The sequence below is a fragment of the Amphiprion ocellaris genome, chromosome 14 (genome assembly GCF_022539595.1).
Source record: "Amphiprion ocellaris isolate individual 3 ecotype Okinawa chromosome 14, ASM2253959v1, whole genome shotgun sequence".
NCBI classification, from domain to species: domain Eukaryota; kingdom Metazoa; phylum Chordata; class Actinopteri; family Pomacentridae; genus Amphiprion; species Amphiprion ocellaris.
The window spans coordinates 29,533,204-29,560,424 of NC_072779.1; the positions used below are offsets into that span (position 1 = coordinate 29,533,204).

The 27,221-nt window shown below is 35.5% G+C and overlaps 2 protein-coding genes across 2 annotated transcripts in view; one reads left to right on the forward strand and one right to left on the reverse strand.

Annotated features, from left to right (window-relative positions):
* Positions 1-401: 401 nt before the first annotated feature.
* Positions 402-17,437, reverse strand: foxred1 (FAD-dependent oxidoreductase domain containing 1). The gene is made up of 11 exons (XM_023263064.3): positions 17,112-17,437; positions 16,462-16,682; positions 14,585-14,695; positions 12,783-12,901; positions 12,572-12,666; positions 9,162-9,263; positions 8,301-8,377; positions 6,399-6,559; positions 3,081-3,210; positions 2,571-2,675; positions 402-1,925 (listed from the first exon to the last, which is right to left on the reverse strand). The coding sequence occupies exons 1-11, from the start codon at positions 17,266-17,268 to the stop codon at positions 1,671-1,673; spliced, it is 1,533 nt and encodes a 510-aa protein (XP_023118832.1). The 5' UTR covers positions 17,269-17,437; the 3' UTR covers positions 402-1,670.
* Positions 17,438-20,258: 2,821 nt separating this feature from the next.
* The window catches only part of LOC111563809 (F-BAR and double SH3 domains protein 2-like), a 47,998-nt gene continuing 41,035 nt past the window's right edge, over positions 20,259-27,221 (forward strand). Inside the window, exons 1-2 of the mRNA XM_023263071.3 lie at positions 20,259-20,463; positions 23,106-23,203. Coding sequence (XP_023118839.2) covers positions 20,443-20,463; positions 23,106-23,203 — 119 coding nt within the window. The 5' untranslated portion in view covers positions 20,259-20,442. The remainder of the gene's footprint in view (positions 20,464-23,105; positions 23,204-27,221) is intronic.

Here is a 27,221-nt window from a genome sequence, read left to right on the forward strand (position 1 = left end):
GAGTTCGAATCTCACAAGTTCAGCTCATATGAGGCTTTAAAGTCGAAGCTGGGAGTCTGTTTCTAAACACTGATGAATGTAGTTTTGTTTATTTTGTTACCATTTTTGAAAAAAGCAGAAAGACTGCAATATGAGCCTTTTACACACTTGTGACGGATGTTTACAACAAACTGTTTGGGAAACAGTTTGTTTTCTATTCAAATTTTTGCTAATCTGCAGGTTTTTGTAAAACCTTGTGGGATTACAAAAGAAATCTTACAATTCATACTAAAAAATACATTATTTCTGCCCTTTCAGATCAATGTAGTGTTTTTGTAGAATTTCTCAATTTTCTTTGTTAACTCAGACTTTCTGCTTCAAACTCATCTACACAAACAGGAGCATTTAACGCATCATTTGACTCGTTTTCCACAAAATCACTGTTTTAATGGAGAACAATGAGGACTATAAAAATCCATAACAGTAAAAAGCTGCAACTGGAAATGATGTAAGACAGGAATGCTGGTAGAAAACTGTCAAACGTGTGAAATACATTTTACCAATCGATGCAGATGATTATTTCTAACAGACAACTGCACAATAAAACTATCAGACTTTATATATTCAAACATGATATTGTATTGAAGTGCAAGTAGGTCTGGCACCGTCTTATATTGAAGGAAATCACTTTAATCTGTGGCCAAATCAAAGTGAAGTGAAACTTGTTACTGACTGAATATTCCCTGTAACAAATACTAATAAACTGATCAGTTTTCTAATTTTTGTTCAATCAGCTGCAGTACCAGCAATTTAAACGGACCAAAGAAAGACAGATTTATGGTATTTCTTCATCACCAACTAAATACATGTCGGGTTCCCGTGACTTTAGTTTTAACTGAATACCCTTGTACCATACTATATATGTACTATACCCCTGTACTATACTATATATGTGATATACCCCTGTATCATACTATATATGCACAACACACTGCAGATGTCCGCCCGTGTTCCACCAGGACGGTTTTTTCTGTTACACAGTGGGCTCACTTCCACTTTCGATACTGTAACACGTGTGCAAAGCGTGAAGTCTGATCACTCGAGTAATCGCTAGAATAATCGATAGAATACTCAATGACTAAAATAGTCGATAGCTGCAGCCCTAATTTGAACTTATTATTGTCGTGTCAATTGCCTGTACAGAAGGTGACCAACTTTGTAAATCACAGTTTGATTGATCCATTGACTGATTAATCAATCGATTGTTAGTGCCTTCCACAACAGTTACAAAACCACTGTTAGAAATCAACTTTCTGACACTGTTATGGTTCAGTTTGTGTTCAAGAATGACTGAATCTTTAAAAGGAGTATGATTTACTGTCTGTAGGAAACTGAATCCTGATGTTTTGTTGACCCATTCACCCACCCAAATCTCACACGACTTCCTCCTTTATTCCTGACAAGAGACATCATTTCTGCAGCTCACGTTTATAAATAAATGTTGTGTTTGGACATTTTCTGAAATAACTGACTGTTGTGATTAAGTTCCCAAAGTTTAGTAACAAATCTGGTGAATACCGCCTCAATATTACTGATAAAAATAAAGTTACCAGCTACAAAAATAAGACCTGAATTGTAATAATTTGTCATTGGCATCAGCGTGAACAGTACGAGTCCAGATTCTAGCTTCGCTACACGATGTTTTTCTCCAGCATCGGTTCTTGGGTCAGAATCCGTCTGAAGCTGAAGTTGCTCAAGTCAATAGTTTTAAAGTTTCCGTCCAGGATCAGTTCTGCCACAGCGCGACCCACCGCGGGCGAATGTTGCAGGCCGTGGCCACTGAAGCCGGTGGCCAAGTACATGTTGTTGATGAGGGGGTGAATACCGATGATGCCGTTCTGGTCGAAGGTGTTGTAGTCGTAGAAACCTGCCCAGGCACTGGTCACCTGATGGGAGGAGAACAAATGTCTGAACAAACAATCCTAATTATTGAATGTTGAGAAAACATTTTTGCTCATTTGTGTATTTTTTTTGAAGATATGAACGATTAAATATTCAATCAAGAGTAATTCTGTGAAGCTCTACAACTCTTTATCCTTATTTTTTGATCTACACTATTATTATACTGCTCAACTCTTATTGTCTCCCTGTTAAATTATGTATAGTGTTTATTGTGTTTGCCACATTTATGTGTAAAAATATCACCAAAAATACCACAGTACAATTATATATTTATTTCTTTTTCCATTTCATGTCAATGAACAGTGCAACTTGCTGGAATGTGGTGATACAAAAAAAAACCCAAACTTTTATTAATGAAATGTCCTCTGTCAAAATAAATACCTATGTTATGTTTTATAAAAGCTTTGTTTTGTTTTGGAAAAGTTTTTTTTTGTTTCAGATGACAGAAACCCATTTGGATAGAGGATTAAAACAGAGCAAAGAGAAAAAATTATTCAATTTAACTGGCCTAATGTGGACGTACTATAAAATTAATCTGTAATGGCTGAAAAAAACATCAGTATTGACCAGGAGACTTAAATGAACTTAATGCAATTGGACAATTACACAGCTAAGTGTTCCAAATGTACCTTCAGTTTCTCAAAAGCAGGAACTCGGTGAGCCAAACCAGGCCAAACCCTTTCCTCAAAAAACTGGTGGTCCACCTCGAGATTGCTGGTATCCGGCTCCTCCGCCTGAGGACACACAAATGGAGGAATTAATCAGATCGCCTGATAAATGTCTCCCCCAACATAGACATTCACTCTCTGTACGTCACATTAACACACAGTTTCTAAGTAGGACTATTATCTTCCTTTTGCACATTTCAAGAACTTGTTTAGATACTATACAACCTCGTACAGGACAAATCTTAGGTGGCTAACTTGCATATTCCTCCACACTGGAAATATTTCTATTACTTTTTGTCACTGCTACTTATTTTTTTAACTACAACTGGCAACACTTTTCAGTTATATTTCATTGTTTCACTGCACTAAAACACCAAGTCACATTCCTTGTTTGTGAAAACCTACTTGGCAATAAAACCTGATTCTGAGAAAGTGTAAAATGCTGGGAAACAGCTCAGAGATTTAACAAACCTCCTCTGGTGAAACCCCAGCGATGTAGTTTCCTCCTAAACCTTCTCTTCTGAAGTAAACTCCAGAGTAATCAATCAAGAAGGGAGTGTCTAAACCTGGACCGTCGGGACAGTGGACCACGTACACATACCTGAAAAACAGTCAAGCTCTTACAGTCAGTATAAAAAAAATAAAATAATTCATTTACATAACACTGTTAAATCACATAAAATAAAGTAAAACCAGAGCAGGAAGACAAAATAAGGTTTCAGAGGGAGTAAAGACAGTAAAATGAAATATATAGGGGTAATAAAATGTATAAATATCAACATAAATCACACACATCCCAAAGTTTTCACAAAGAGAAAAGTTTGGGAAAAAGATTTAAGAGAAGCTTAGTGTGTCTGAGTTGAGTGGGCAGAGAGATCCACAGTGTCTGGTGGCTTTAATCACCTTCACCCACTTTGTCAGCTTCATGACTTTACTCTTGTCAGGTGTACTTCCAGACAGCCAGTAATTCACGTCACGCCAACATTTGAGTGACTTTATCTTTGATGGGGAGTTTTTGGCCTGAAAACGGTCAGACTTTAAGAGATTTACTCTTGTCTGGGTGGAAAAGCTTCTATAATGGATCATCCTGAGAGCTCACAGCTCTCCGTTTCAATCCGTCTAATAAAATGTTTGGCAGCAATGGATTTACTGACGCTTTTACAGAGAGGCTGAGGCTGGTTTGGTGTAAATAAGATGGGAAAAAAACTTTCAAAATGACAAAAATGAGTTTTTATGTCTGCTTGATTCAATGACTGACAGCTGGATTGTTGTTGAAGCAAGTAAACAAACAAGTGTTTTTAATTAATAATGGAAAGTTAAAAAGGGTAGCAACATATTTACTAAGTTGTTTGACTAATTAGCAAGATATTTAATTCGATAAAACCTGCGAGCATCGAAAAAAGAGCAAATGTAGTGATTGAAATCTTTGAAGAAATACTACTATATACAGAAAATGAGAATTTTTTTTTGTAAGTAATTTAACTTTTTCAGCAATTTTATGTATGCTAACTAGTACACCAGCATTCAGTTAGTGCAATTCTCTTTCTTACACATATAAAAACTCAGATTTCCCTCAGTATCTTTTGCATGTTTTCTTTATGTTGTCCAGTTTAACTTTGCATGTTAAGGTGACAAACATCTTTCAATATAAGGCTGCACTCATCTAATGAACACAACTGTTAATTCATATTTAGTCGTATGCTCTTCCTGTATTCTGTGCCTGACTTTGCGCTTTTTTGTTTTCATTATATACTGTAGATTGGAAAACAACTTTTTGGAAACAACTTCAGCCTCTTGCAAAGTCAATAGAGAAGACGTCTTAAATTGCTGTGAACTGCTGCAGGCACAAATTCTTTCTATGAAATCTTTGTGTATCTAAGACAGCTATAAACTGAAAGAGGAATTGTTGCTACAGTGGATTATTTTTTTGTGTTTCTGTGGAGTTTCAGTCGACATCATCAGACCCTTATGTAGCAAAAACTTACAGTTTCAGTGTTATTAAGCAAAACTAGTTGTGACCTTGAGGTCTTACAAACAAATGCAAATATTTTAAGTCCACTATTATTGACATCCATGTTTTCTAGCTCGCATTCTTCTTTCTTGCCTTTAATAACACAATGCTGCACATACTGGTGCAATACTACCACCTACTCATGAGTAATTCAGGATAACACTATTGTGTCCTTGTACTTGTGCACAAAATAAACAAATCATTGACCTATTCATGAAAAAAAACGCTGCTTGAGGTTCAAAACTCCACAGGGAACCTTTAAATGGACTTAAGTTTTTTGCTTTGGTTAATCCTTTTTGTGTATAATTATGTAATAATAAATAACTCTAGACCATATCGTTCCTATTAGTTTCCACCACACATCCATACTGTAACTGCTTTAATTAGAAACATATTTAATTGCATTGTATCCAATTCAATTCTTCAATTCAATTCTATTCTTTTTATTGTCATTGTCAATAACGGTGAAATTTCGTTCAGAGCATGTCATACACTGCATAGAAATGATATTTATGTGATACTAAAAAGTCTTACACTTAACACAGCGATGAATATCATCAAAAACTGAGCATCTTTTCATTTTGGTCAGTTTATCCTACAAAGAAAACTACATCAATTAACATTTTTCAACAAAAAACATCAAGTTATTGAAGCAGCAGAAATGTATTGTATTCAGTATAAATCCTAGTTTAGGAATAAATCCATTTTCCCCGAAAGCTTTACAGAAAATGAGAAAAGATTAAAGAAATGTATTTCTTTTGGGCTAAATCTGAATTTCTAAAAACATCAGACCTGATGGAATTCATCATTTCAGATAATACACTGATTATTAAAATCATTAATTGAGCAAAATATTTGTGGTTCTACTTTCGCCAATTTAAGAATTTAATGCTTTAATCTGATGAAAATCATCAAAAACTGAGCAACCTTTTATTTCACAGAGTTAGTCCAAGAAAGAAAACTAAATTGATGAGCATTTATTAATGTCTTCTAACTTTTAGGAAGTTAAACAATTCATCAACTTATTAAACCAGCAGAAATGTATTGCGTTCAGTGCAAATTCTACAGGCTGTTCTTTGCTTTCAGAATAACACTCCATTTTTTATTCTCTCCACAGTGCACAAATGTGGATTAATTCAATTTTTAGGTATCAAAAAAACTGTACACAACTTGCAGCACGACTGACAATCCTTTAATGCTACAACAGTGAACAATCTCACCTTGATGCTGTCATACTGGGCCGTCTGTTTGGACACTGAGTTGTTCATTTCAAACAGTAAATCTGTTGGATAGATGTGTTTAAAACGGACCCAAGTTTTCACAGAACTTGTTCGATGTGGAAGGAAACACCCTCATATTAACACTGGAGGGCAGAACTCTCAGTTATGTTTGTGGCTTGAAGCTTTAGGCAGCAGGTTTGAAGAAATATAAGAATGAATATTATGTTTCAACGTCACGTCCTTACAGCAGCCTACGTTTTCAGACAGCCTGAGTAAACTGATATCAGTTACTGCATTGTGTCTCACTGTGCTGAATTTATACAATTTTTATGTCGTAAAAAAAATCAGAGGCAGAAGTAAAATGAAAAAAGTCCCCAGATGGTAGAAGCTGAGTGTCTGTGCAGTATGAAGTCGGTTTTCCATTTTCTGGAGTCTGAATGAAACTGCCGGGACACTAATGAACTGCACTGTGTGAGGCGCCGCCTTTCAAAGAAAACTCTGACAGCACTCAGGCTTTTTCCTCAAAGGGAAAATATGCCGCCCGAGTCAATGGCCTACCTTTTCCGAGGCTCAACAGGCAGCGGAATTCCAGCGATGGAGTCTTTGGGGCCGGAGCCAATTCCCAGCATCTCGGTCAGTTTACCAGAAAAGGCTCCTGCTGCATTGACCACAATGGCACATTCCACCGGCTGGTACTCCAGGCTGTTGGGCATCTGCACCTGCTCCACACAAACCACAGTACAGCAAAGGAGGAGCAAGTTAACCCTAATATCCCAGCCATAACGCCCTCAAATTTGTCTTTTTTTTCAAACAAAAAAGGAGTTTTAACTGTGCTTTTAAGGTTTTCTTGTTTTTTCTTTCCCAACCAAAACACATCAAATCCTCCTTTTCAAAAACTGCAAAAAAATGAGAAAAGATAAGATTAATCCATTTTTAAAGGCTCAATCTGTACTTTTAAAATAGCTGAAGAAATGCAAAATTTTAGACAATACGTTAGTTGTTAAAATCATTTACGGAGCAAAAGTGGCAAATATTCTCTGGTTCTAGCTTCTCAATATTTAAGGATATACTGTTTTTTCTCTGATCTATATCATCAAAAACTGAGCAATCTTTCATTTTGGACAGACTTGATGGCATCTTCTAACATTTTATAAGCTAAACAACTCATCACTTCATTGAAAAAACAATCCACTGATTAATCTATAATGCGAACATATCAGTTCTTTGAGGAAAAAACCCAGTTGAAGGTCAATACTAACCTACTTAAAGGATTATTCTAGTAAACAGGGCTCTTCCCCTTTGATAAATAGTTAAACTATGGCTTTATGGCTCATGTGAACAGGTGTCCAACAGTTTGTTCTTATTAAACACCTTTATGGATGTTCGCAGCTCATTTTTATGATTTATGACGTCTCATTGTGACTCCTTCTCTGTCTGCCCTCCTGGATTTAATGCTCTAGTACAACAAAGACATAAAGGGAGACGTAAGGAGGATCTATGAGCTACGCAGAGCCAATAATCACACAGCGTTGACGCTTAAAATGGGAGGAGGTTGATGCAGATGAAATTCCAAATGACACTTCACACAAAATACCAAAGTTTGTTTTTTCTCCAAATTGCAGGTAAATGTCTCCAAAATTATAATAATTAGAGTTTGACCTCAAGGCCCTAATTTGAGCAGATGTGTTATCTTTTGTCAGAAAGCTTATTTTTCATCTAAATATAGACGCTGAATCAAAGACCTTATGTATCGTGCACAATTTGAGAAAATCTACAGACCAAATACACTTTTTATATGGAATAAGTGCTGTTTTTTGGGTTTGTTTGTGTATGTGTTGACAGCTGGGTAGGGCTGTTTATTTTATTTGTATATTGGGTTTTTTGTCCTTGTTTGCTGTCTCTAATCCTTGTTTATTTATGAAAAAAATGCTGATAAAGAAATTAAAGCAACAAAAACGTTACTAGCTTAGAGCCTGTATGATAATCTTCCTATCTGCATGCTTGAAAATTATTTTATTATTTAATCTTCTTTTTTAATCTTAACATCTGTCCCTGTTAAATGGACAATGTAAAAATGCCTCGTCTAAAAACAGAGGATTTCATAGATTTGAAGCCCTTTGGAGCAAATACATCAGTTTCTGGTAACACAAATAGTAAAATCGACTAACAGATGCTAACTGGACCTGTAGATCAATATGATTTTTATTTATTTTTTGGCATTTTTATCTAATCTTCACTTGAAATCAGAAAACTGGACAGATTCTCCTTTAAAAAAACAAGCAGACTTGCTGTGTTTCCTAAAGCAAATCGCTTTAACCATGTTACACATTAATCAGAGACAGTTCTGCTTTTGGCGATCATGTAAAATGTCAAGTAATCATTAAAAAAAAAAAGTTCCTGAACCCCGATTTACACAATTTTTGACACTCATGGTTATGTAATGTTCAAAGACCCACTTACTTTGACAGATCCTATTCTCTTTAGATCCACAGTATCCCCAGAAGAAGTTCTCAATACGTTTGTTGTACATTTAAAATCTGTGGAAGAGAAACACATTAATACCAGTTTTATATTGATCATTTATGCAAGATTGGAAGATACACAACTGTGTATCAATTAATACCTTATAATCTGCCAGAAAGTAGCAGTTATTTACTTTTAAAGGGATGCATTGGCTCAATATCATTATATCCTGGATCTGAATTTATCAAACTTCTCACAGAGAATGTATGTAGAAGTAAAAAAAAAAAACTTCATATTTATTCTTAATAAATCATATTTCTTATGATTTAAAAATGCTCAGGTGAGTTAATAGTAGATTACAGATGTTTTGGAGTAACTTTGCACATTAACTATGTACTGAAACAATACATGTAAATATAATTTTGGCCCATTATTTACATTTTGAGTTGAACATTTGACAGGTTGTATTTTTATATTTTTGCATGTGTCATGAGTGTAAACAATAATTATACTGCAGCTAGCTTTAATTCTGACTGTGCTGCAGTTTCAGCCAAAAGCTAGAATTAATTTCCTTCTCCTGCTTAGGTTTCGTTTGATTCTATTTCAACCAATTTCCAGTTATTTCATCCTTATTTTTTTGTGACAAATACATTAGATTTTTGTTAATTTGACATGTTATTGGCTACTGGAGGTAGGAAAAGTATTTTGCACAATGCATTTTTTTTAGAATAACATTAGAAACATGATGCTGTGTTTGTGCACAAAACACAAAACCCTGTGTACTTCTGAAGCTCACTCTTGGCTTTTTGGTTAAAATGTTTAGCTTTTCTGTTTTTGTGTCAGGAGGTCGTAACAAACCTGTAACTTCTCCGTAGCACTGAATGACTCCCATAGAGATAGCTTTCCTCCTGAAGGCGTTCAGCAGAGTCCAGGGGTCGAACCAGCCTTCGTTCTCCAGCCCTGACAAACAAGTAGACATCAGACACCTACGTGTCAGAATAACACTTACTACTGTCTTAACAGGAAACAAAATCAACACAGTAACAAACATAACCAAGAAAAGCATGAAAGTAGAAATGAAAAACGACTGATATAATTTTACACTGAGTTAGGTTCATGACAACAGGGCAGAAGTTTACTGCAGAGTCCCTACTGACCTCCAGTGCACACAGCAGCAATAAGCGATATTCATATTACATTTTGAGTTATTTTTTTAATGCAAAAATACCCAAAATACACATTTACCTGTGAATGTTCACTTGTTTTCCTGCCTTTCTTACAACAATAAACCAAGTATTTCTGAGTTTTTTAATGTTCGTCCAACAAGAGAAACAATTTGAATTTGTAAACCCGAGTTTCACGGAATCATAATGCAATTTTGTTTCACTTTTGTTGCACTTTTATCCAAATTATCAATTAACTGTTGAAGAAAGTAACTGTTAAAGGTAAAGATCAGGCAGATAATTGCTGATTGCAGCCTTACAAAACTCATATGGCGGAGGCTTTCTGTTGGTTAATTTCCAGACCGAGTAAAAAGATGGAAGAGATTTAGTAAAACGTTTAACAATAAAAGCTTTTTAAGGTGTAAAACTAGATTTTTGGCTCAGGGTCACAGATCACAGTTCATCCTCTGGTCCAGGGATCATATTTCTAACAAATTTGCGATTATGTTGCCCCAAATAATATTGGAACATTATGGATAATCCAGGATTGTCAAACATCTGACAAAACAATGAGCAAAAAACATACTGACTGGATATGTTCAGGTGGGAAACACAAACAAAGCTCTTCTTCACCTGCAGACTTTGATAGTGTATTTATTAAACTGGTGTCCTCCACTAGAACTGCAGTCTGCTGCTCCTTTTAGTATTTCTAAGAGCCACCTTTCTCTGAATTGCATAGTGGATTGTGCAAATAGCCAGAGGAGACATACTTGCAGGTTGATTTTATGTTCAACCTGATGTAGAAGCATCACAAATATTGCAGCAAATTTGGCAAAACTCGTCTGAAATTTAGGCGTAATCATAACTCAGCTGTACAACACACAAACTGAGAAATATATACACATATAAAAGCACATTCGCATTGAAAATAAGTTCTTTTTGTTATTTTCTTCATTTTACTTGCATTGTAAAGTCAGTACAGTCACTACTTTTAGACATCAACTCATTTCTGTTATCATAAAAATCGCACCAGTAATCTTACTTTTACGGACCTGATAACATTTCACAAGTTTGAACCACACCAACACAATAACACAGCAGTACTTCGAGTTGTGCGAAATGATTTAAGGAAGACTTTTCTGGATTTCAGTACAAATATTCATCAGAATCACACCTTTCTCATTCACTTTGCTCCAAAATTTCACATCTATTCAGGCAAGTCTAGAAAAATAAAACTTAACTGCAACAATAACAGATACTAAGTGTGTTTTTTTCCCCTAGAAGATGTTAACAGGAGCTGAAGTTGCTTGAAGCAGTTTATTAAGCACCTGCAACATCAGACAGCAGCAGGATCTATGTGTGCATCTCCACAGCAAGACAGAGTTTAATACTCATAATTATCTCCAGCGTGGATCAAACAACAAGCCTCAGACAGGTGAGCCGTCTCTCACGCACACACACACGCACACGCACACGCACACGCACACGCGCACACACACACACAGTCAGTTTAGTTTCTGAGTTTATTAAATACCCACAGCATCAAGGTCCAGAGCTGAATTTATACAAGGAACAACAGCCATGACTTTATTAATTAGTTATTATTAGTTTACTGATATAGACGCAGGATAGATCAGAAACAAACAGTAACTGTGTACTTTTCCTCACATCAGACAGGTGAGCTGTTTCCCAGTCACAGTTTAACAGCTGCAGGTAAATATTTTGTTATACAGCAGCCATCTTCAGAGGGCTGGACGATGCAATGAGATTAGTGAGTTGAAAGTTGAGTCTTCAGTCTCATGAAGGTGGCTCTGGTTTAACCTGCTAGATCTCTATGGTAACTGATGCTGTGGAGCAGGTTCTGTTCAGAGTGTAACATTTAAATCATTTGGAAGAAGCATCTCCCTTTAACCAAAGAGTTTCCTGATGATTATTGATGAGCGATACAGATTCTCAGCTGAGGGAAAAAGGTTTATTTGCAAGCATGTGGACCTTTATATTACTAAAACCACTGAATGAAGCCGTGTAGTTACAGTATCGCACACTGTATGCATCATGTTGCCATGGGAACTTGACATGCATTCAGTTGGTGATGCAGAAATTGTATAAATGTGTTTTTATGTTTGGTTCGTTAACACTGCAGCTGATAGAACACAGATTAGAAAACGGATCAATTTATTAATATTTATTACAGAGAAAATTTAATCAGTAACTTTAGTTTCACTTTGATTTGGTCACAAATTAAAGTGATTTCCTGCATTATGCGACAGTGTCGGACCTAAATGCATTTCAATACAATATCATGTTTAAATATATGAAGTTGAAAGATTAACAGCTTTAATGTGCAGCTGTCAGTCAGAAGTAATCAGCAGCATTGATTGGTATAATAAATACATTACACACAATTAACAGTTTTCTACTAGCATTCCTGTCTTGCATCATTATCAGTTGCAGAGCTTTTTACTGTCATAAATTTTTATTTTCCTCATAACTTCCTATTAAAACAACTGAAGCAGCTGCACACGATTGTTTCATTTTGTGCAGAAGAAGAGTCAAATGAGGCATTAAACACCTCCTTTTAAGTGAATGCTCAAGAATTTGAAGCCAAAAGTCTGATTTGACAATGTTCAGAACTACCATTGTGATATCTGTTATTTCTGACTGGAGTTTGAGTTTTTTTTGAGCCAACTTACACAAAGAAAGTCTGGGTATATCAAACTTGCTTCGTAGTGCAGCCCTCTGATCTCAGTCTCAGCTGTTGGGATATTTTTATTAGTAGTTACACTATCACCACACATGGACAAAATCATAAATAAAATACAAAGTTAGTTATGTGGACATTTCGTCTATATTTTGTAAGCAATTTCATTATTATTGGCTCTTTCCAGCGTTGTGGTGTGTATGTCGGAACATTAACAGAAAAATGACCTCTTTCTGAATGACTACAATGGCGCCAATTTTACGGATTATGAGGCAGGTAATATTAAAAATCCAATGTCTGAAAAGGAGCTGAATAAAAGCACATTCTTAGTGATAAGTTGGCCTGCAGTCTGCACACATCAGCGGCAGTATCTTGATACCAGTTTATGTTCTATTTGCACTCACCGTATGATGCGAGCACCACCCCGTCTGTGTTTACCCACGGAAACTTCTGCTTCAGTTGTGTCGGGGAGAGAAGAGAAACTTTGGCTCCAGCATACCTGGAATCACATGATTACATAACTGAGCTATGAGGGAAAATTTCCTCCATGAATTTCTGAACGGAGGAGCTGGTTTCTGGCTTTCTAATACTGTCTCAATGCAAAGTGACGATCACCTCTGGGTGCTGTAGTTCTCCTCCATAATGTGAGCCACTTCCTCATTCGCCAGGAAGAGGTATCCTGATTGGTTGAACTGCAGGTCCACCGGGTCTTCGTTCAACACGCCGAGATGCTCCTGATGCGACACAGAGGTTTAACAAGTGGAGCACATTTCTAGACAGAGTTACAGAACGTAATATAAAGACATCATGCAGCCTTCAGCAAATGAACACAGCATGAACTCTGTGAAAAAGATGTTTGTCCTGAGGTGCTGCTGCAGGAGAGACCAGAGGAACAATGAAGAAATAGTTCAACATGTGATGAGAAATTTGCTACCACTTCTGTCACAGCCTGTTGTTTTTACTTTCCACTATTCCTCCTTAACATGGCTTTCAAATCACAGCACTACAGCCTTCATTTAACTGCTATATTCTTCTGAATGACATAATCAAACATTTCCAAGTCTCACATGAGGTCAGGGTTTGTACCGATGCCTCGTTTAACATGTTCTCCTTCATGTAGGCTGAAGAAACTGTTAATCAGTTCTGCACTTTCCTTCTGTTACAGCTAATTATTATCTGATTAATTGCAATAAATCCCCAAATAATTACTCAGAATAATATTATACTGACATCAATTCATCAGGCTTAAGAAAGTATTCACATCACTTGAATAAATTAGTTAATAGTGATAATATAATCTGCAATTAACCCAACTTTCATAACTGTCCAGTAAATAGAAATTACAGCCAGCAACCAGTTAGCTTAGCTTAAAAAATATCCTGTATATTCGTTGTTTGTGACCAGTAAAAAACAATAGTGAGCCACACAGCAAACAGTAAAATAGCAAACTATTACTTGTGCAAAGCAGTTTTTGACTGATTTAAATAAATGTGTGAGAGGCTGCTGTTTGGGCCTCAAGGCGGCGCCAAATTTAAGGAAACTATCGCCTTAGATTTGATATTTCTTGCACTAAAAACCTTCAAACATTCATCATATATCTGGCCAGAGATTTACATCAAACAGCATTATTGTCTTAAAGTTCCTCTCAAGTCATTGAATAAACCCCTAAAAAATCATCTCTGCAAGTTTATTTTTCTCCTCCATAAGGCCTTAAAATCTACTTCTTTGTTTCCTCTCTTCACTCACAGCAGTTCGAGCACTCCAGCTCACTTACAACTGATCAAAGTCATAAAACAGTCGGAGGTCGTAATGTTGGAGCAATTCAGCCAAACATGCTCAAAACTGAAAGTTATTGTAAAGAACAATATCGATGCAAACCGCAAGTTGTCGGGATTTATGAGTGTTACGTGTGAAACCCTGGAAGTCTGAATATGCTGCAGTTTTAAGGCAGACATTATGTGTCTTCCAGCAAATAAAAACGACCATATGGACATGTTCAAAAGGAGGGACTCTTTAAGATCTTAATGTGAAATGCGAGTAACACCCCATATTAAATAAAAACTTTGGAGAACACAATTTGTCTTATATTCTGGAGTAACTTAAAGTTGTTTTGATGTTTTACAGCCACACAGCATTCATTCAATTCATTGATTCATTGAAAAAAAGGTTTTCTTTCAAAAATAAGGACATTTCTAAGTGACCCCAAACTTTTGAACGGTAGTGTATGTGCTTCTCTTTGTGCAAGACGTCTGCAACACATATTGAGTTCTGCTGTGACGGGCCAATCCAATAATATTAGTAACTTCAACTGACACACAAGCTGTTCTCTCTCTCTAATGAAAATAACACATGTTCTGTCACGTTTAATGATTTAAAGGCTTGTCATTCATTTCCAGCAGCGCTTCAACGTGACCTACGTTAATGTTCCTCATGAAGTCTGCGGAGGCCAGAGAAAGGTGGATGTTCTCCAGCAGGGAGAACTGCTGTCGGATCCCCCCAGCAGACAGAACCGTGGAGGCCTGGGAGTACTGGAGAGTCACATGTAGAGGGGAGGCAGTTAATAAGTAAGTAGAATAACAGGCCTGCAGGTGTTTACAATATGAAGAACAGTGTAAAAAAATATCTTCTGGCAGCAACTGGTGCTAGAAGAAATACTGTATACTGCAACATTCAAAAACTAAAAACAGTAAAAACAACAACAAATACCCATAAAATAATTATATTTTTAGCTTTTTAAAATACAGTAAAACTAGGTAATTTTATGGTCTCTTTGTAAAAATAAAAAGATATGGGATGTGGATGTTAATTTTGTCAATTTGATGGCAATTTTTGCCAATTTAAATACAGAAGACACTTAGACTAATATTACAGTCAAATGTTGTAAATGTGTTATCATTTGTAATAATGAAATATTTTGATGTGGACAACATATACAGATTTGCCTTACAGTCAACATGTAAATTATTACTTTTTTGTGACCTATCTGATTATTATCTGTAACAGATTTCTACATGAATAAAATAAAAAGAATTCACACCTTAATCTACATAAACTTTTTTAAAAGACAGCAAAAAACCTGTATGATCATTTTTGCTGATTGAAATACAGTAAAAATAGTGTAAATTTACAGTCAAGTATAATAGAAAGAAACGCCATGATGTGGATGTTATTTACAGTTTTGACCTGTTTTTTTTAATTATTTTAATACTTTTTCTGCGATTTTACTGGATAATATCTGTAATTTACCAAAACAGAGAGAATTTGCAAAAATAACAGTTTTAAAAACGATTTACCATTTTTTAGTACTTAATATACATTTTTTCTTTTGAATAAAGGCAAATATCAATAGAATATTGACAAATTTTCCTTATTTAAATACTGTAAAAATATTGTAACTTCACGGTCAAATGTTGTGAAACAACAACTTCTTATTTGTAAAAATGTCGATTTTATAAATATTATCTTTAACAGAACAGGTAAAATCTGTAAAATAACAGTTTAAAATATATTTTTTATCAATATAATAGCTAAATATATAAATATACAAATATATATTTTTTGATTTTCCAGTGCTTTATATACATAATTTATATTGAATGAATTACCATTTGTCAATACAGATTTTTGATGGGTGTTATTTACAGTTTCTGCATGTTTTTTATGGTTAATGTGTGATTTTATTGTTATTATCCATTAAAAAAACAGTAAATTAACAGTTTTAAAACTTATTTTACTATTTTTCAATCCTTAATACACATAATTTTTCTCCCAACTAATGGCAAATATCTATATAATAATGATAATTTTTGCTGATTTTAAAAGTTAAAAATAGTGTCATTTTTCTGTCAAACATAGAATAATTACATACGTTAATTACATACGTAAATTTAGTTATTTACTTTTTTTTTTTTTTTAGAATTATTGGAAAAAAAATTTCAGTGGTTTTATTAGTTATCTGTATAGAAAAGGAAATTAACAGTTGAAAAGTTTACTGTTTTTCAATCCTTAATACACACACTTTCTATATAATAATGACATTTTTTGCTGATTTAAATAAATGAGTGTAACTTTACTTTGATTTTACTAAACAATAATTGAACAAAACAGGGCAAATAGTTAAAGTTAAAACACACTGATTTTTACAGTGTAGCCATGTAATGAATACAGTACGATTGTTTGCACACTAATTTGAATAAATTTGACATTGAAATCTGTTTTTCTTGACATTTTATAACCATTTTATCGTGATTTAATGGTGCAAGTTCTACTTTATGAACACTGGACTCCTCCTCACCGTTGGATCTTTCTCCACAACAACGACCCTCACCCCTCCTCGGACCATCTCCTTCTGTTTGAGCCAGTAGGCGATGGACCAGCCCACCACGCCGCCTCCGACTATCACTATGTCGGCTCTCTCCGGGGGAAGGTTGGGGTTGATCTGCAGAGGAGACCAGCTGCTCCCCGGCAGAGCATCCGCAGCCTTCTTCCTGAAGGCTGCCAGCTGGGCCTCCAGGTCTGAGCCACAAAATCGCACATTTTACTTTACTTAATCTCTCTTCTGCACAGGTTGTCTCTCAGCTTAAAACTGATTATATATCCTAAACCTTTATCTACCAGTCTTCAATTCGGCTTATAAAGTTATTAAAATATTTAAAACATTTTCATGCAATTTAGCATAAAATTTGGCTAATATTGAATCTTCCACTAAGTCATATGGTCGCTTTAGTGTGAAAAGCGATTGTAAATGTTGTTATTAGGGAGATTTAATGCTGGCCGTATTGTGCACAGAGTTGTAAAAGTTTACTTAAAACTTTGAGCATGGTTATAAAAGTTGCACACCTGAATGTAGAGGCAAATAACAATAATTTAGCTATTTCTGAATGGAAATCTGGCTTGTTGACCTTTTCTCGCAAGTGTAAGTCGCTTCTTTTACCAGTTCCCCACCTTTAAAGAATTCATTTCGGAGATGTGAACCAGTGCTCAGGCTTCGACACAACGTTAGACGTCCATACGGGCTCGTGTGTCTCTGTGTCGGCCGTATGGAGACGAGGAATCCCGGAACCGACCGCAGCTTCACCCGCAGCCGCCGCCACGCTGACATCGCTGCTAACGAGCTAGCTGGGTTAGCTTAATTAGCTTCGCGGCTAACAGACTCCGTGCAAAACATAACAAGAGCAGCGACAAAAAACTTTCACATCTCTTTAAAGAGACGTTCAACGTTGTCTATAAAGTGACAGCGACGAGGTCACAGAAAAGCTGAGTCAAATAAATAAAAACATTCAGTGCGACCGGTTTTAGGTTTCTTCCTTTCAAAATAAAAGAACACGCATGGACCCTATTATGAGAAGGTTACTGAGATGAATCTGGGAGCCTCAAACACATCTTGTTTTTAGATTTTAGGACTGCAGCTAATATATTTTCTCAACTAAATGATGAATTATTTAGCCCTGGGCATGTCAAAAATGTGAAAAAATGTCAAATTTCAAAAATTCAAAACCAAAAACAAAACAATGATGCAAGGAATAAAGCAGCTTCCTTTCACAATGTAAGCACACATCTGGACACTATTATGAGAAGGTTAGCGGGATAAAACAGAAGGTCTGATTTAGGGTTTTTTTTTTCAGTTTTATATATTTTAGGATTGCATTTTATATTTTTTTCCCGTCTTTGCTCTTCTTCTCAATTAAATGATGAATTATTTAGCCCTAGACATGCCATAAATGTGAAAAAATGTCAAATTTACATCTGTAGATGTCTCTTTTTTTGTCCAAGCATCACTTCAAAACTTAAATAATACAGTGATTTAAAGAATAAAGCTGCTTTTTTTCTCAGTTAACTGTTTAATCATTTAGCCTCTGACATGTCAAAAAAATGTGCAAAATCATCTGCTGCAATTTCCCTGAACACAAATTTCCATCTTCAGATGTCTTTTTTTGTCCAAACATTCCTCACAAACCTATAAAACACAATGATGCAAACAATAAAGCAGCAAATTTTGACTATTGTCCATATAATAACATGAATAATAATGATTTTAGTGCAGCATTTTTCGAAAACAAAGTTGCACAGTGCTTAGTAAGAAAACAAATGACAAGTAAGACCAATAATGAAAACTAATTCAAACAAAAATGAACACCTAAACATATAATATCAACAAGATTAAATAGTAAAGTCAAGTCCAGTCAATGTTTCTTTTACAGTAAATTCAAGACAACTGCCTGTGTGTCAAAAAAGGACTTTTCATTTGTTAAGTTCTGAAATTAACATGTATTTTCAATATAGTCTTTGTATAGTATTTGTTGTTGATTGTTCATAAAACCTTAGAAATAATACAAGTTATTAAGGGCAATATAGATCATTTGATCTTAAAGTGATTTTACACACACACTTGCTGTCGGCTGTATATCTGTCAGAAATAGAGACTATATAAACACAGATTTCTTTCATTTGTTTTTAGTTCCTCAGAAATGAAACAGGGAATTTTTAATTTAGTGGTCATTGTGGTTGTAGTTCACCTCAGCAACCACATTTTACAAATAGCATCTCTCTATAATTACAAATTACTACTAATACACCTTAATGTTAGGCAGTGAATTCGTGGTCCATTTAAATATGAGCAAAATGTGAATAAGCTTAGGATTTTATAGTCTTATTCAAAATCTGTTGTTATATGTTTAAAAATGCATTACAAAGCTGAACATACACTAAACCAAAAGCTTTCCAAAGATTTCTTTCTTCTATAATGTTTTGTGCATATAAATAGCGACTGTGAATTTTACAACCATGTATATACTGCACATGTTCTTTGTGGCAACTTGTTTCATTGCATATTTGTTACTTTACATTTATTTTATTATGTCATTGCAGACTTATAGTTGAAATGTGGTGCAACAGCTTTAGAGATTCATTTATTTTGAAAACTACTCAGGAAACAGTAATCACCTTCCTGTAGACTTGAGCTGTTTAATCACAGAGGCAGTGGCTCGTCATGTGACCAAAAAGGACCAATCAGAGAGCAGGAACGACCCAGAGATTTTTTTTTTTTTTTTTTTTTTTTTTTATACACAGTCTATGACCACAACACATTCTTGAAGTTTTTATTGGCTGCGATAGTGATACTCAGTACTTTGTATTAAAGCGTTTGTTTCTAGGTAATAACATCAAACTTTCTCTTGATCTGTCTTTCTGCATTTGTCATGTGATACATCTTTTGAATTATGCTTTTCTGAGACAATAAATCTTTTTTTAAAAATTTTTTTACTTGTGTTTTATAATTTTTTGGAAAGTGTTTTACTTCTCCCCCATCTATTCAGTTCCTTATTTGTACAAATGTCCAGTCACAATTTCTGTATGCAAATGTGCATTGTACTCAGTCTTTCTCTTTTCAAATAATACACAGCTCCATTGTTGTGTGGTAAACAAATATAGTTACTTATTAATTGCTGTTGCCACTGACTTTCCAGTGACTCAACTAAACTGCAATACACCAGTAATCCTGCATCCACCAGGACTAATGCACCTACATACTTGTTATTATTAGTTCTGTTTCACATTGCACCTTTTGTACTTTGTAATGCTCTATTTTATTGTTTTGTGTTCTCTTACAGTACTCTTTTTAATTGTAAATACCACCAATTTGCATGTTATTTTTGCACTTTTCTGTAAATACTATCTATCTATCTATCTATCTATCTATCTATCTATCTATCTATCTATCTATCTATCTATCTATCTATCATGTAAAAAATACGGCTTGAAAATGTATTTAATCATAGAAAATGAAATATTTTTCTGAAATGGTTTATTTTCTGTTATTTTCTATCTCATAGATTTATGATGTAAGTATTAGGTGCTGAAAGAATAATAATAATAGATGCTTTTATTATTAAATTAACAGTAGCAGTGGTATTGTGTATGTCTGGTAGTAACTAGCAAAATACTATTTTAATTTGTAAGATGATGATGCTTTTGTTTCAGTCTGTGGCCCGAGCATCATTTTGTTTTGAAGAGTGCGCTGCCGGATGTTTTATTGTGAAGAGCGGCAGGAAGTGCGGCTGTGTTGCTACGCGCTGCTTGACTACTTGTGTTTTCTGTTCCCTGCGGCCACAGTGTTTTCAACGGGACTCAACTTACTACTTACTGGACTCCATGGCCGCTTGACCCAGGCTCAAATATCCCCCTGCCGTTATCCTTCGTTGGAATCACTTGCAACAACTTTTTTTTTCCAGACAAACTTTCGCCTTGTTTCGTGTAGATTTTATGTCCAGGAACGAGGATGCAGCCGCCGCCGAGAAAGGTGAGTTTTTCTGGTCGTTGTAGCCTCCGAAGCTAACGTTACTTCGACGAAATGGTGCATATTTAATGGTTGGAAATTTAGGCTTTTGTTGCTGCTCGCTTGCTTTAAACGATGAATGCCGCCTTTTATTCTGCACATATACTCTGGCTAGTCATCTTAAAAGTTGAAATTACTTCTTAAAATAGCTTTAAAGTGGGAAAACTTGTTTTAAAAAGTCCCATGTGCCAGAGTTTTTTTAAGGGAGAATAGCCCGTTAACGTGCCCCGTTCCCTCTCTTGCGGGTCCTCCGAAAGACGTTCAAATGTCACAATAAAAATAGTTTATTCCATCGACAAAGTGCCTGCAGCTTAATAACTACTTATGTAAGTTTAAGAAATACCGTTACCGAGGTGTTAGGTTACATCGGCGCACTAGTGATCCACCAGGCAACACTTAAGTTCAAGTAAATATCACTTTTGCCTCACTGGTCCTGCTTCAAGCACAGTTTGAAAAACAAAAAAGTAAAATAGCAGACAGAAAACTTATTTAATCGCTTTATCATGCATGCCGAATTTAAGAGTGGATCTCATTTTATCAGAGAAGTGCCCTGTTATCTGATGATCGACGATATATTTATGTTTATAGCTCCATAACACTAAAATGACAGATTTTACTAAGCAATTTGGTGCATTTTTTTCCTCTCGTACAACAAAGTCTCCTGTAGAAGAAGAAAAACACTCGATGGCAAAAAATAGAGTATTTAGAGGTTAAAGTAACCCTCAAAGAGTAAATGTATGCATTGGTTTGAAGTGTTTTATTGGAGAAATAAACGTTAAAAACACAAATCTCAGCAAAATGTGGCTCTGTGCGAAAAAATGTTCATGTGGGATCATATTTCAATAACATGGCTCAACAGCACAGACCGTTTCTGTCCCAGTACAGTTTGTAAATCTAATGCTGTTAACTGTAGGCAAATAAATATAATTTTAGTTGCTTTTCTTTAACAGATAAAGCTATGTGAAGTGTGTAAAAACGTTTTTTGTATCATAAATTAGTGTTTTGACGTTTGCTGTGTCCTTTATGTTTGCAGCCACAGATATATAGCAAATCTATTATTTTAGCACATTACTTTAAAATAAATGCATAAATATAGTAGCAGCTATCTATATTTTAGCCATGATTTAATTGGGTTTTAATGAAAATAAATGTACCTAAGTTTGCTTCTGTAATGACATCACGTTTTCAAATATTTTTTTACAACATAAATCACAATATCCCAAATTTTAAATATTTACATCTTCATTTTTACTGTTTTGTTTTTACGTCTAACTCTGTTTATCTGGTGTTTTTGTTTTAGATGTGAATAATCTTGTGTATAAAAGAAATAACAGTTGTCCTTGTTGATAACACATTGATGACATGTGGTTACTACACTTTATACGGTTTTTAAACAGTCAGCTAGAACCGGAAAGACTTGACTATTGGCCGAGAAGAGCCACGGATTGATAAGGAATCATTATCACTGCCACTTACATTCAAAAATAGGCTAAAGTTTGAACTGGAACAGAAGTCACATGTACTGAATGAGTGAAGATGTCCTTTCAAATATAGTCTTTGCATATTTATTTAAATAGAAGAAAGTCACTCCAATTATCTATAGTTTATTGGCCTGCTTGACCCTTGTGTAATTCAGCACTTGTATCACTATGATATGCCTTCTGTAATCCTGGTTTTATCTTATATTATTGGTTCTGCAGCTCCAGCTAATGGATTTTGTTTAAAACAGGGTTAAAGCTGGCACTAATGAGGCTGCCATCTATTCTTGTATGCCTTGTACTAAATAAAAAGTGTAGCGTTTTAACTTGATAAGAGTTAAAAAAAAAAAATAAATTTTCATTATTGATTAATCTGCTGGTTTGGTCTATAAAATATTAGAAAACAAGCCCCTAAAAGTCAAGATTGTATCATCAAGTTGCTTGTTTTGTTGGAACAACTGCCCCAAATTTGAAAAGACTCAGCTTGCTTTCAAATAAAACACAAAAAAGCTGCATTTTTACAAAACACTTTTATTGTCAGAGTAGTTGTAGATTGTTTTTGTATCAGGAAATACATGGAAGAAATGTTCCAGCTTAAGCAACTTACTTCTAAGTAGTAAAGGTTAATGAGGATTGTATCATTTAATTTGCTGATTATTTTACTGACCCAACAATGTTCAGTTCACTGTTTTACATGACAAAGAAAAGCATCAAATCTTGAATTTTTTTAAAGTTGGAATAAGATGTTTTTGCATAAAAGATGACCAAACCAGTGAATCAAACATGAAAATACATGTAAATTAGCTTTTTTCTTGCAATTATTTAGTGTTAATGTGGCAGATAATTGAAATAATATATAAAAAAAAACATTTCTAGTCATTAGCAGTGAGACTTGCACTTTGTTTCACAGCTAATTAAAACGCTGAGAGAACAGGTCTCACCTGGCCACAGCTACTGCTAGATAATGATGAAGCTCGTTTTCACTAATAGAAATCTCAGCTGAATCAACAATTTCCTCCAGAGATGTACCTACTTCTGAGCTGCACAGATCTTCTCTCTGTGCAGAAAAAAACAGCTGTAATTTGCAAGATTGTTGTCTAAAAAAGCTGTGTGTTGTTCCTCCTTCAGGTCCGGGTCACCCAGGAGCTGAAACACACTCATGCCGAGCAGATGAGCAGATTACAGATCAAACACCAGACAGAATGTGACCTTCTGGAAGACCTGAGGTGAGCAAACAGAGGTCGAGCTGCATCGCAGACTACCTATTGTTTGCCAAGATGACTTTCTGAGGAAACTAAATGTTTTCAGACCTGTCTGTTAAGAGTCCAGATATGTGAATATGATGCCAGCTCCATGAAACAGAACATAAATACTGTAATTGTGTTGCTTGAAGTTACAAACCCACAGTTTCCTCAGAATCAGTCTGAATAGATTTCTTTGGTAGTGAGTATCATGATGCTCTAACTCTTGGCCTACTTCTGCTGTAAAATAAGTTGGGAAATCAGGGAAAACTGAGTTAATTGGTTGAACAATATGCAAAAAAACTCCATCATTATTCAATTACTTTGACAGACAATGCAGTTTAAGTAAAAAAACAATGTCAGATGTAATATTTGCTGTAGTTTGTATCAGACACGTTCCTATAAGACTAGGGAATATGATTCATATACCGAGGCATCCCTGTAACACCACATCGCATTCACACTCATTCCCGTTTTTGCTGGCGTTGCTGCTTCTAGCTTTGTGTGTTAGATGGTTATATTACTGTTTTTCAGGCTCATTATTAGCTGTTTTGGATTTCGAAATAATGCAGCGTAACGTTAATGTGTTTCCGCTCAAAACATTCTCTCTCTGATGCTCCCCAAAATCCATATTTAGATGAGGAAATGAAATATTCTAAATGTGCAATCAATAGTGTACTAATGATTTGTGTTAAAACAGTTCTAGACAAGTCCAAAAATGTTTAGTTGGAAGCATCTGTAACACTGTAGTAAAAATGTTTCAGATATGCTGCAGTTTTCCTGTGTTTTTTTACATGTTTTTTTTTTTTTTTTTTTTTTTATATGTTCCACTTGTTTTCTTTGGTTGGTAGTTTGGGAATAATGAGGAAGTTACTGGTCTCGACCAAGTATTTTGCCGTAATGCCTCATAGGTAAACAGTGGTTTGTTATTGTTACACATTGGTTTCTGTACAGATTATTCATGTGAGTTACAACATGTTAATTAGTAAGCAGTTATGTAAGGATGGTACTAAGCTAGGTGTTCCTCCTGTTTCCAGTCTTTGTGCTAAGCTAAGTTAGCAGACTGAGGGCTACTGCTTAATATTTGGCATACATCGAGCATATAAAGTTGATTTATACTTTCCTGTTGAACCCATACTTTAGGTAGGATTCAGCCATGTACCTTACGCTGTAGCCTGAAATGCGCTTTCACAGAAATATAACTACATATCACACCAACACGGGTCTGCTTGTGATTGGTCTGCTTGGTCTGATTGGTGGCATATTGATTTGCACAGAGATAATGCTTCTGTGAAACTAAATCTAATATGTAATAGGTGCCAATTGTGTCAAGTAATTCTTGTTAAACATTTATTAGCTCCAACTCCCAACATGATTCACTCCATTTCAGCTGGTATTCTTTGAAGTTTGCAAAGAAACGCAGCACTGTGGCATTGAACATTTCTGCTAACTAGTATTTTTCGGGTGTAATTGCAGAGTGATGCAGACACACCAGTATAAATGCTCACAACGGGGTCAGACGCTCGTGTCGGCTAAAGCATAGGTTTACATAGATTCAACACAAGCATATAAACCAAGCTCAATCAGGAAATGAGAAAAGTATATTTCCCAAAATAACACACTTTTCCCTTAACACTACATATAATGCAAAACTTTCTGAAGCAGTTGAAGTTACAGTAGTACTCCTCAACCAATAACAATTCATTCAGGGAAAATATCTGCTGTTGTGATTATGTAAATGTCCTTGCATATAATATGACCCCATATTTTTAAATGTGAAAACCAGAAAAGCTGTTTTCTAATATCCAGGCAAATACAGTAATTTTGGAGCATCCTATAACAGTTAAAGACAGGGTTAGACCTGTTTATTCATACCTGCAAAATGACAGAATGATGCGGTTTGTTTTCTTTTAGTTTTAGAAGCTATTTATTCACCATCATCTGTGTTTGATTCTAACCACGTACGCATGTACATATTTCCTCTTGATCTATTTCTAATGAGCTGTGATTGTCTGAGGGTTGTTTGACAGAGTTTTCCACCATTTAAACTATCAGCAAGCTAAATCCAAAAATCAAAGTGGATTAGTGTTTAAAATTTGAGGATCAGGCCGAGTAAACACAAACCATAAAAACACTGAGACGGCTTTAGCGCCGTGTTCAGATGTGTAGACATTTTAAAGGTTGAAAAGCCAAAGGTTGCGGTAGTGTTTTCAGCCTTAGTGTTGGGTTGAGTTGACAGCCTACTGGCTCCCCGCTTCCTGTGTGGTTGGTGTTGGAGCTCTGGACCTCCAAACAGCTGGAAGTTAGGGTCATAGAGAGCTGCCAGATGTTCAGGCTGCACTGAATTGTTCGCTGTGGGAGGCTCGGTAACTTTACTCCGCCAGGAACAATGTGAGGCTCGACTGGTACACAATTCGCCAGGGTCACTCTGCGATCAGGGACAAGAAATGATTCAGCAAACTGGAAGCTGCATCTGGACGTCAGCAAACGCTGTGTTTGGGAAAATGACAGGAAGGGAGCGCGGGGGTCGGTGGAAGAGAGGCAGCCTTGGAAATGCCGAGAAGAGGAAGAGAGGGAAGCTCCCAGGAAGTACGCCAGATTGTTTAGAGTCGGGGTGGAGCGTGGCAGTCGAGTCTCGACATGTTTAATGACTTAATGATGATTCTGCTGCAGTCAAGTTTTTCCCAGGGCAATGACCTCTCTTCTTTTCTTAGACTTTGGCATAAACTTTGCTTGAGTTGTCATTAACTTCCTGTTATTGTAAGTAAAGTGAACCCCGAAACTGTTCAGCACCAGCGTAAAAACAATACTTGCTGTCAAACCTCACATTTCTCAACACAGTTTATGATTTGTTTATGGATTTATGCAACCAAACAAGCATCCGTTTGAAGTATTTGCAGTAAAGCTTTTGTCTGCATGCGTAAGAAATTCTAGTTTTGCATGAGCGTCTCAGCAATAAAGAAAGCAAAACTGACGCTGACTTGAGACAGTTTATTAAGGACATTTTCTCAGCCTGTGTCTGTAGAAAAATCCATGTTAGCCATCACAGGAAGTTGGAGGCAGTTGAGGAGAATATGTAAAATGGGTAGAGAAAATAATAGCATCATGTTGGACTGTCTTCATGTGAAGGAGAACAAACTGTATATATAGGTGTGGCATGATCATAGCCATGTTATCGTGCACACCCACATGAGTTGAATGAAGAATTGAAGGACACATAAACACCAAGCAGGTTTAAATAAAGTTAAACTGTGTGAGCTGGATGTTTGGTGTCACAGATCAGGACCACAGCAATGAAAACATTTGGAAACTCTTCACCATGTTGACTCTGTTGTGTGTATGAGAAGGGGATGTTTAAAATCCATTAAGCGGTACAGCTTTCTTCATTTAAACCACTTTATTCACTTACAAAAAATATGAAATTCACAAATACAAAGCAACATTTTGCAGGTTTTTTTTCGTAATTGGAAATATATACAGTTTAACGGAGGGATTGACTGATTAGTAATGAAGGAGACCAATAATTGATAATTGGAAGTGACTCATGTTTGCAGTTAAAATTAAAATCTTATTGTCAGAAACATGAACTCCAACACAAAATTTTGCTGAAATGCCTTTGTTTGTTTATATTTGCAGAGTTTTAATTAAAGGAGAGCTTTTCTGCATGTATTCATCTCTGTTAATACCCTGGTAATCATAATGTGTAGCCAATCAGAGAGTGCCGTGGGCAGGACATTGCTTGAGTCCACATACTATTGACTATAGATAGAAAGAGGTTGCTGCATTGGAACATTTAAAAAATTTGGGCTTAAAATGACAAGAAAATGATAGAAATACTGAAAATGAAGAAACAGCTAGATGTGCTCTGTCCAAAAATTTTTGAAAAATCAGCTGCCTGGCGCTTCTAAATTACACTAATAACTACAAAAAAAATGCCCCAAACAGCTTCTCATTCTTTTTTTTTTTCACTTGCATACAAATTAACAAAATGAGGTTTAAAGGT